At 37.8% G+C, this 11,666-nt stretch overlaps 1 protein-coding gene across 2 annotated transcripts in view; it reads right to left on the bottom strand.

Annotated features, from left to right (window-relative positions):
- The window catches only part of SYNJ2BP (synaptojanin 2 binding protein), an 81,353-nt gene that overhangs the window by 5,346 nt on the left and 64,341 nt on the right, over positions 1-11,666 (bottom strand). Inside the window, exons 4-6 of one of the 2 annotated variants that reach the window (XM_082451939.1) lie at positions 10,523-10,659; positions 10,219-10,329; positions 1,681-1,776 (exon numbers count right to left, since the gene is read on the bottom strand). In XM_082451939.1, coding sequence (XP_082308065.1) covers positions 1,681-1,776; positions 10,219-10,329; positions 10,523-10,659 — 344 coding nt within the window. The remainder of the gene's footprint in view (positions 1-1,680; positions 1,777-10,218; positions 10,330-10,522; positions 10,660-11,666) is intronic. The other variant, XM_082451940.1, reaches the window with a different exon arrangement.

Here is an 11,666-nt window from a genome sequence, read left to right as displayed (position 1 = left end):
TAAACTCCTAATTTATCTCTCCCCCCCTGCCCCCACTATCCCCTTTGGTAACCATAAGTTTTTGTTTTCTATGTCTATGAGTCTATTTCTGTTTCATAAATAAGTTCATTTGTATCACTTTTTAAGATTCCACATATAAGTGATATCATACAGTATTTGTCTTTCTTTGTCGGACTTACTTCACTTAATAAGATAATCTTTAAGTCCATCCATGTTGCTGCAAATGGCAATATTTCATTCTTTTTTATGGCTAATATTCCATTACACACACACACACACAAACACACACACACACACATCTTCTTTATCCATTCATCTGGACACTTAGGTTGCTCCCATGTCGTGGCTATTGTAAATAGTGCTGCTATGAGCATTGGGGTACATGTATCTTTTCGAATTAGATTAGCATTAACTTTTAATAGGTAACTGGCAGCAACTGCGATGCCATCTTTAGTTAGATTTAATCTCCTCATTACAATCCATGAAACTCTGACCCCCTCAATCTGAAAGACAAGACTGAACAAACTACCTTTTCTATCCTCTATCCCACCTCTACATCTTTCATTCATTTCCTGATGAGATGTCCTGAGAGAACACGCTCAATAGAAAGACATGGTTTTTAGAGCTAGGCCAATTCCTTGACCAGAAGAATCTGTTTTGTTTGGAGTTATTTTGGATGTTTCCTAAAAAATGAACCTTGGAAATCACTTCTCACATGCCTTCACAAAGAACTCTAATCATTATCTAAAGTGTATGCCTATATTTGCTTGCCTTTACCTATTGCATACATTCTCCCATGCTTTCGAAACAAAGAAGAGCCAAGGCAGAAGCAGCTGAATACCAATATGTCTCCTATCAACCTGTTTTCTAATCCACCACACTGAGATTCTGCTTGCAACCCCAGCTGTTTTCTCAGATATCTTTCGTGCCTTGCCCTCTCCACATTTTTTACTATCTCCTGTTGAACTCTTCAGCCTTGGAAGCCTCACTCAGGAGTTAATGAAGCAGAGACAGCATCAGTTCAAGAGGGAGTAACTTTAAAGGTACAATTAAACTGTGTTGCAAATGCATTCCAAAGTCCTTCGTGCTATGGGAGGAATTATGTCCACTCAGGCTTCTCTTCTCATCATCCAAATTATAAAACACTAGGAACTAAGGAATGGATGTAGAATAGGTGCTAACTTGACTGAATTCTGAATCCCATTTCCTTTTTCCTGGAGCTCCCCTTTGAGCACTAGAGCTTTGGTCAAGAGGATCCCTAAGTTGATAAGAAAAGGGTTCGTTGTGGTGATAGGGAAAAGCACATGGTGGGTATCAAAAAACCCACCATCATTGCACTTAGAGTTTCATAAATAAGAATGTTCAAGGGCAGACATATGTTTCCTTCCCTAGTAAGAAATAAAATTGATTCTGGTTGTATTTTTCCCCATTTATTTTAATTTGGTTGTCAAGCTTTCTCTTTAGGGCACATTACCTTGAAGCTAGGACCTGGGTTGCAAACATACTGTTATAAATTTCCTTTAATGATAAGCAGAAGTCTCAGAAGACCCCTGCCTGTGCCAGACAGGTTCTTCAAAAGAATGACAGTGAAAGGAAAAAAGCCAAACACACTACTGAAAATTACACCACATGATTTATTCACAACGTTACAAAAGCCTGGTGGCAGCAAATGACACCTACCCTGTGCTGCACTCTCAGGGACACAGCATAGCCTGCATTACGAAAGAGGTCTACAGCATCCTGGTGCAGCAGGTTCTTTAGGTCTTGGCCGTTTACCTGCCAAAAACAGCAAGGAAAAGTAGTAAGAGACGTAGAATGTGAACCCTCATAAGTCAAAGATTTACTTTCATGTGACCAAAGATTTAAAAAACAAACTCCTACAGAGCAAATTCCAAGGGCTAGAAGAAGGGGTAAAGTTACTTAGAACTCAGAGTAACTTTTTTCATTTTTGAAGCTATGTTTTCCTAGAACTGAGGTTACATGGGCCATCTGAAGAGCACCTAAGTTTAAAACAACAACAACAAAAGGAATCTCTCCTTTCTCTGAGCTCCTACTGCCTGCCCTGTTTTGACACTTGGCATTCTGTTACTGTACTTGTATGTCTTCCACGAGCATCAACCTGCTTCCCTACAGCTAACATGGTCTCCCAGGTTACCACTCTATCCTTTATATGTCTAATCCCTGGCATGGCCAGCTTCAGCTCTAGAAATACAACTCTGAGAAGCTCTTCCACAATTTAGTTTGATGTGGTACAAATCTACTAGCTCCTTCTATTGTTCTTGTTTTCTTTTGAACAATTTCCCTTGATTCCATGGATATCCCTATCCTCCTCAAATTTACCAAAAACCGTATTTCTGTGATGATACAAACTTCTAAAATGTTTCAGTGAAGGTGAGTCCTACTACTTAAAGGTGAGAGATGTGAAGGACTCTGGTATTAACACTTCTCAGCGTCAGGAGTGACACTGGCCACAGGTGGTATCTATTCTATGCTGCACTCAGTGACACAGCATAGCCTACTTTATGCAAAATCTACGTATCTTTTATACATGTCAATGTCAGCAACGGCAGCAAGAACATCGAATATATTTGGTAGGTTCTGTGCTATATGCTTTACATACATTATCTCATTGAGTACTCACAATAATCCTATGAGGTAGACACTATTTTTATCTTGTTTTCACAGATGAAAAAACTGAAGCTTAGCAAGGCTACGTAATTTACCCAAAGTCATGGTAAGTGTAGAAGCTAGGGCTAGGGGTTTTATGTCCTGGAAGGAAGACTAAAGTGCCCTGGCCTTTTACTGCTCCTTCTGCACTATTATTCCTCTACCTTGATTCACCAGCTATTCTTTCCTCAGCTGAAGATCAAGTCACTGACTTATTCAACCTTCTCATCTTCCTTGTCACAGTTTTCCTTCTCCAAGAGGTTCAAAATTGTCCCTCCACTCTATCTCCTAGCAATATCCTTTTGAATTAATCTATCAACACTTTGGCCTTATAAACTGTCTACCTTTCCAAAGTGAAGAACTCCAGCTCTATTCCATTCTAATCACCAATTGGCATAAGCCTTCAACTTCAACATTAGGCATGCTACAGCTCCAATATCTCAAACTCTTAAAAAAAACAATTTCTGCTTTCTTCGTACTTCCTATACCTCTGTGAATTCCCTCTTTATCCTCATAAAAGCATTTTACACATCTAGGAGTTCCTATTATTTCAAAAAAGCACTTGGAAAACTATTAGAATCCCTCATCCCCATGATCTTCTGCCATCTTTCCAGTCCTGGGCAACACACTGCATTTACTTTTCCTTGTCATCAGTGCGTTTAATATTCCTTGAGAAAGATACACAGTCACATTCTCTACCACAGACGCCTACGAGCTGGCTCCTGCTGCATCCTTACAACCCTTCTCATCTGGTGAACTCCCTAATAAATATGCAGTGGTAGCTGTTCCAAGACCTTTCCTACCATCCAACTCCAACTCCAATCACATCTCTCTTCTCAGCAGATCCCTTTGCCTTATCTTTCTTGAGAATACTGAGAACTTCTGACAAACACTTCTCCCCATTTTCTTTCCTTTCCCCTCAGTTCCTTGATATCTCTTAGTGCTGCTTTCCCCTTATTTCTGAATTAGAGTTCCTTTATCTAGGCTAACCCATTTGCTAGTGCTCTTGATCATATTCCTTCTAGCCTCCTTACAGAACTTAAGCAGTCACCTACCCTCTTGACTCCTTAATTATTATTGTTCTCTGCTCCTTCTCAACTAAAGTTACCCTCATCTATTAAAACACACACACACAAGTATTTCTTGGAACCTACCATCACCCTCTTCGCATCTTCTTTCTTTGCCAATCTTTTTGAAAGAACTGTTTCATGCACTGCCTCCACTTCCTCACCATCCGCTCCCTCTATTTCCTTGTGCTCTCAGTATATGGGGTGGGCGGGGGGTGGGTGTGTGTGGCAGGGAAGAACATGCTGCCCCTGCAGGTCAGCAGTAACTTCCAACCACCAAATCCTATAGCCCTTTTTCAGGGTTCAGACCGCCTCCTCCCTTCTGCAGTTCTCTCCTGTCTTAGCTTATGAACACTTGGATCTCTTAGTTCTTGCACTATTCTGTACCCCTTCCTTCCTTCTTTTTTTTTTTTTTTTTCCCCTTCCTTCTTAAGGTAAGTAAATATTCCTCAGTATCAGTAGTCTTTTGTCCTCTTCTCTCCCATGGTGAATTTTCACAATTTCAACTATAATCTGCTAGACAACTCCCACATTTTCATCCCTACTTCTACTTCTGGATTTGCCGGTTTCCTGCTGGGTACCTATTCTGCCAGCTGGGGCATATTCTGTTAAGACCCCAACTCAACATATCCAAAGCCTCTTTTTTATTTCCCACAAAACCAAAACTATCCTGACTTCTTTCTTATTGACACTACCATTCCTTCAGACTAAAATTTTGGTAATATTTAAAAACTCTCTCTACTCTGTCAATCTTTACATACAATATATTGCCAACTCCTGTAGTCTAACATAATAACATTACTCATATGTTATTGTCTTTCTATTGCCTCTCTCTTTATAGGTTATGAATACTCTTAGTTGAACTACTGGGATCGCCTTCTAATTTACTTTCCTCTGTGTCCGCCCTCATTCTAACCTATTCAAACATTACGTCTCCAGATCAATCTTCCTAAAGTATAATTCTGTTCATGCCACTTTATTGCTCAAAAACAAAAACAAAACTGGGAGCAGGGGAGGAAAGAGTGCATGCCTGATTTCTCATTCTGGTATGCAAAGTCCTCCAGGAAATGAAGGACTGGAAACCTACCTTTCCAGTGTAATCTTTCATTACCCTTTCATACATCCTATGCTTTTGCTAAATCACACAACTCACTGATCCTGGGACATAAAACATATATTCTTATCTTCATACCTGTGCTCAAGCTATACCCATCATCTGAATACCTTTCCCTTTTAAAAAATTCTATTTATCTCCCAAGACTGATCTTAAATATGATCAGTCATGCTACCTACAGTATAGAAATGAATACAGGGTTTTCTAGTTGATAGACTGTGATTTCATGCTACCAAGCCACCTTCTGATTATGTCTTGGTTTTTTGGGGGGTAGATTTGTCAAAGGGAAAGAACTTCAGAATTTCTAGAACCATCACAGTGAATTCTCAGACTCAGTTTTCTAGTTAATTCCTGGTAGAGAGAGAATAGGTATGAGATTGCTGATGGTAGTGGAATACTCACTTAACTAAACTTGCCCATAGGGTAACTGCATTTCTCATTGCAAAGAAATAGGTATTTTCTCTCAGAGGCAGACAAATAAGTTAGTGATGCAGTCTTGTCAACAAATGCCAAAGATGTCATAGCTCCATATCAGAGCCAAGTTTCATAATGATATGAATGCAAGTGGGAAAACTGAGTCACTACATGACATTCAATGACAGGAATACTGAGCTCAAAATAATCTTTGCTGTAGCAGTCAGTTTTAATAGCCGGGAATCACTGTATATTTATTATCATGTCTGGAGCTGTCTATCCATTTTACATGTACTAACTTATTTAATCTTCACAATAGTCCTATAAGTTAGGAACCTCATTTTATAAGTAATAAAACTAGAGAGGCTATGCAACCTGTCCATGGGCATACAGAATGGAGGTAGCAAAGCTAGGATTCAAACTCAAGCAGCCCAGCCCCCAAACCTTCACTAACAACACTAAACTTTAGAAATTTACATTGTAAGCAAGAATTTTATTTCTGCAGCCTATCGCTATCCATCACATTAATGTTGTAAATTACATTTTTATTGGTTTTGGAGTTTCAGTTTTATGTGTTATACTATACGTTTAAAAAATTTTAGAGTTGTATGAAAACACACGGTGTTTATATGTTAATATTTTTATTCATTTTTATATATTGAAGTGGCATTCACATTAAAAAAGCAATTTAGTTAAGTGCCACTTCATTGACAAGGCCTTTCTAGATAACTGCACTAGATGTGAATGATTTACTTCCTCAATCTCCATACTATGTAACTATCTTAAAGCTCAAACTGAACACTGTCTTATAACACTTTACATTGGACTGTAAATAACTTAGGCTGGATCTCTACTCATCATTATAACCCCTATAGTACCTGAATACTGCTCTGAACAACATTTGAGTATAATAAATGCCACACGATTTCCTGAGGTTTGGCTGCAGAGTATACTCTGCAAAAGCCATAACTACACAAAGCCTGGGTGACATTTATTGATATTACACAAAGCTGAAAGGCCTAGACTCTAATAGCAGCTCTAGTTGCCAATGACTCAGTGTGTAATCTTGGTCCTCACGTGAGTTACCTTTTGCCAGCAGGGAAGAAAGACACTGGGTGACATCAGGCAAAAGAGCACAGGCCAATTATACCTTTCAACCCTCCTAGTTAATTCTAAAGGTATCCTAATATATGAGGTCAGTTACTCTAATTGCTTTAAAAAAAAAAAAAAAAAAAGAGGGCTTTTAGAAATGCAAAGGGAATTTCTTTTTTAAAGAACCAATTTCTCATCCTTTGCCCAAGTATGCTGGAGGTAAACCAGCTCCATAAAACAAATGATGATTTCTTTCTCAATTGACAATATATCTCTCTACTCCAAAGCCAAATTTGCTTTCCAATATTTACCTCCTCTGTTTTTACAGATTCCAGCTCATACTGACTAACCTCCAAGTTCTGTAGATTTTTATCCCTAAATATATGTGGAATCCACTTTCTCTTTATCACCATCCTTACTGACATAGACCAGAGGTTCTCAAAGTATGGTCCCAGGACCAGCAGCATTAACTTCGGAACTTGTTAAAAGTGCAAATTATTAGGTCCCATCCTAGCAATCTGGTGAAGTTTGAGTTAGCTTTAACCTAACTGCCTGAAAGTCTTCTCCACACCCTGCCTACTTACCCTACTTAATACATAGTCTATGCATCCACAGATTCCATCAGTGATTTTCCATTTACTGGGTAGTGATTTTTCAAATATAAGTCTGTTGACCCATTCCAAAAGATAGTGAAGTCAATCCAGTGGGTCAAGACCAGTATTTAATTTTAAGTAAGTGAAATTAGAAGAAAACACAACAAACTAGAATGCATCATATATAGAAGAAATAGGTATTATTTTGTTAAACTTTGCTTGTTATGTGTGTGTGCATGTGAGTATTTCCTATTATGGGTCATAATTCAAAATGTTTGAAAGACATTTGCCTACAGCAGTGCTTCTCAAACTTTATTCATGGGCTTACCCAAGGATCTGTTATAATGCAGATTTTTATCTGAGTGGGTCTGGGTCTGAGGAGCTTCCTGAGACTCTGCATTTGTAATCAGCTCCCAGGCGACGGCCAGATTCCTTGGACCTCACTTTTACTACCAAGAGCTATTCAACTGAGAAATTTTAGAATACTGCTAAACTTGCTACTTCAGTTTCCTTAACTCATGGTATTGTAAGTTATATTAAACTTGAGATGTGACAGATTTGCAACATGCTAGAAAATTTTGCTAACTGAATGTTCAGCGTGTTGGGATTGTGGTATTCTAGTTAACCGATGGGGAGTCATACAATTTTTTGCTTTAACTGTGGTTGTTATCAATCTATGAGTTTCCTACTTCTTGCCTTAGGAAAGGAGTAAACTGAGTTAAAATATGTTTTCTTGGATGATTAATAATTTTGGATTGCCTTAGGATAATCTAACATTATCTTAGGATAATGTAAGAGTTACTGGAGCACTAACTATAGGATAATACAAATACAGATGTATAAAATATAGAGAAAGAATGGGCTCAATTTAATAAGCACTGACCTCAGATTATACTCTGGATATTTTCATTTTCCCCCAAAATCTTGAAGTGAATTACAATTTGGGGGGAGGGGTTCTCTTTTTTTCATTAAAGTTGAAGGAAGAAAAAAAATAGATTATCTAGTTCCAATTAATCAAGCCAAACCAAAAAAGTTATAATTCATTCACAGAGCAAATAATTTACTAGATGCTTACTCTGTGCCAGCTACAGGCCTACATGCTGCGGATAGAGATGAGAAGACAAAGACTCTTCCTTAAAGGTACTTTGTCTAAAGGATTCTGTATATTTCAATGTCTCTGTAGCTGATTGGATGAGGGTTTCTAGTGGGTCTTCCCCATTGATCTAAGAGCACAGACTGGTCTTTCATTTTCTTTTAATTTTCCATGGCACCTGGCACAGTGCTCTGCAGGCCATAAAATACAATAGTTAATACATGTTGATGACTACTCAACTCTTTTATTCACCAAAGTAAGAATTGTGTTTGAAGAGAATATGAAATGCAGCTGACTAATGGCCCAATCCATGCCATTCTGTTATATAATAGGTTTGGTCAAAATGGAACATTAATCTGTATCCTATAATAATCAGCTACATCACCCTGAAGTTATAAGTTTCATTAAACATGTAGAGTTCACTGAGAATTGACTATTCTTGACTATCTACCTCCCTTCATTTAGGTAGACACACAGGAGAAATAAGAAACCTAGATAGCTTAATTTATTTTTTTACAAAAATATAATTTCCCCGGGTTCTCTGATAACCTATATAAATATTAAAGCATTCTCACCATCACACACACACACAAATGAACTTTGGGTAAGGACTCTCCAACCCTCATCTCAACTTCAGATCTTTTCTTCTAGGTAATATCTGTTTTTGCTTCATGGTTGTCAGATACAACAGGGTCTTAAAAATCATTTACATTCATCCACAGTGATCACAAAAAATTAAATTTCACTTTTGATGAGAAAGGAGAAACTGCATGATAAATCATGCAGTTATTTAATTTTAGAACTTGAAATTAAGATAAAACATGGGCATTATTTAGGGAGAAATGGAAAGATTAAATTAATAGTCAATAATAACTCACCTGAAATCTAGACCACTTAATGATACTTCTGTTACCCAAAATGGATATGTACTAAGGAAAGGACATATTCTTAGTCTGATTATCTGGCAACAGTTAAAAGAAAGAGTTGGAGCAAATTTTACAACATGGAAAAATAACCATGTGAGGAAACTAGGGAATCCCATAAAGAATAAATGAGAATATAGGCTAATAAATAATTTAGCAGCATTTTACAGAGACTCCAAAGCCAATTATAAATGAGTACTTAAGTACATCAAAGAGATAAAGTGAGCTCAAGAATAGACGGAACCATTTAATGGTTAATACCTAACAAGTTCACTTAAGGATACAGTGGGAATAGGATGGTGAGGCGATATTTCTTAAGAAATAGGATCTAGAATTTGAATTTTGGAGCAAACTCTTGGCAGGGAAACTGGAGTCAGGGAATATAGCCCTAGATAGAATAGAGAATATGCTGGCCTTTTCCTCTTGCATAAGCTCCATCTTTTTCTCTTTCTCTGTCATCTTTTTTTCTCTCCGTTATCAGTCTTATATTATTGCCTTTTCTTTGCCTGGCATTTCTTCCTCTCTTCTTTCACATACTTTTTATTAATTGGCTAGAACATAATCTTGAATCAATGTCGTACATATATTTGTAGTATTTTATATCTTGTAGAGATCTTTGTAATAATTCTTTTATTTTGATAAAGTCAAGTCCTCTTTGCTAAAAATTTTAAAGACAAATGAGCTCAGTTTTTTAGATATCTACTTTTCTTTTCATTGACATGTATCTCCTACCATACCTTTTTAAAAAACTTGAGTGGCCTTCAAATAATTTATTTTCTCTCTGAGGTGATGGCTCACATAAGAAAGGCTCCTTATCTTGGCTTGTGTCTAATAAATTCTCTCACATTGAGGTTTATGTCTTTTTGTTCCCTAATTCTACCCTTAATAGAAAAGACTAATTTCAATTTTTATACAGAACCATACATAAACTCTATTATTAAATAACCATGTAACTTTCTGTTTAGGATAACGAACCCTAGCTCCTCACTTATCTTTTAGGAGGCAATATAGTACATGGGTTAAGAGTAGAGGTTCCAAATTCACAGACCAAGTCCTCTGCCATACACTAGTTGAATGACCTTGAGCAAGCTGTTTGACCTCACCAAGCCTCAGCTTCCTTAGCTGCAAAATAGGCATAATAATTGTACCACTTCATAGGGTTGCTACAATATTAAATAAGTTTAAAGTTCTAAGCATATTGCTTGGCATAGAGTGCTCAAAACTTTCTAACCATTCTCATTTTTCAATAATTTACCTTTAACCAAAGCCTTTTGATTAATATGGCTCTCTTCTTAACCCCTGTATTTTTCAAGTCCCTCTTCACCACGGAGCCTAGTTCCCAGTGTTCTGGAGAGAATGCAGTTATCTGTCAAAATATTAAACTGCATAGTTTCTAACTACATACTATACTTTAATCTTAACAACCCATTCTCAAGTTTTCCTTACTGTATTTCCTGATCCAAAAGGGCAGGCAGGAATCTTCCCAAGGAAGGAGTTGGGGGTAGGAACTAGAGTCTAGAGAGCCAGGGACAGTGAAGGAGGCGGAAGCCAGTTCTCACCGAGAGGATCTTATCACCCTCCTGGAGCCGCCCATCCAGGGCTGCAGCCCCGTTCTCTTTGATGCTGCTGACGAAGATGCCACTGTCATTGGAGACATACTGCTGATCTGTGCCACCGACGATGTTGAAGCCCAGCCCTAAGAAAATCATGGAGGAGTTGTAAAGGAGATAGGGGTGAAGAAGAAGGAAAGGGATTAGAGAAGATGAGGAGAAGGAGAAAGGAAAGGCCTTGTGGCAAGGGTGGGGGTTGGGGAGTGGGGGGTGTAGGAGGTGGGGAAGTTAAGACTGTGATGTAGTTGGTGGCTAGTCATGGGCAAGGTCAATGATTAGTATCACCAACAGAGGTCAAGAGTACCGCGAGTTGCTCACTCAGACCAGGCAGGACTAAAAATACAAACACAATGATCAACATGGTTAGGTGAATATAAAAAGAAAGATCTATACTGAGCTCAGTGAAAAAATAATGGTGATTCTTTTAAGATGTGCTTCTGCTCACATTTGATTTTGATTCTGTTGGTGGCATTCAGAGGACCCAAATCTTGACTTTCCTGCTTAGAAGAAGCTATGCTTTTAACTAATCAGCAAATGAACTGTTCCTTATTGAGTGGGAGAGAGACTCTTAAACAAACCATCCCCTCAATACTTCTCCTAACTTCAGGTGAGTTTGTGGATGGTGGTGCTTTGGAAGAAATGACCTTGGGAGTTCATTTTTTTTTTTTTTCTAGTTTGAATTGAGGGGGCAGTACTGTAGGCGTTGGCAGAAAACCTGGGAACTAAAAAGGTAACTTATGCTTCATGACAGGACTAAATCACCAAATTCACTCTTCTTTCCTTTTATACCTCAAGTACAAATAACCACATCCTTGGGTACAGTGATTGCCAAGTTTTATTCACTATAGATAACTGATAACCTATTGATTAGCAACTACCAATTTCCCCCTTTTCCTAGCCCCCGACAATTACCATTCTATTCTTCACTTCAATGTGTGATTATTTTAAAAAAGGATAAAATTTCAGTTATGCAAGATGGAAGTTATGGAAATCTGATGTATATCATTGTGCCTTATAGATAACAACAGCCTTAATAGACTCGTAAGAATCTGTTGAGAGTAGATCTCATTTAAGTGTTCTTACCACAATAAAA

This window comes from Balaenoptera physalus, assembly GCF_965194825.1.
Source record: "Balaenoptera physalus genome assembly, chromosome: 2".
Classification (NCBI taxonomy): domain Eukaryota; kingdom Metazoa; phylum Chordata; class Mammalia; order Artiodactyla; family Balaenopteridae; genus Balaenoptera; species Balaenoptera physalus.
The sequence above is the reverse complement of the archived record's forward strand: the minus strand, read 5'-3'. Positions and strand labels throughout refer to the sequence as shown.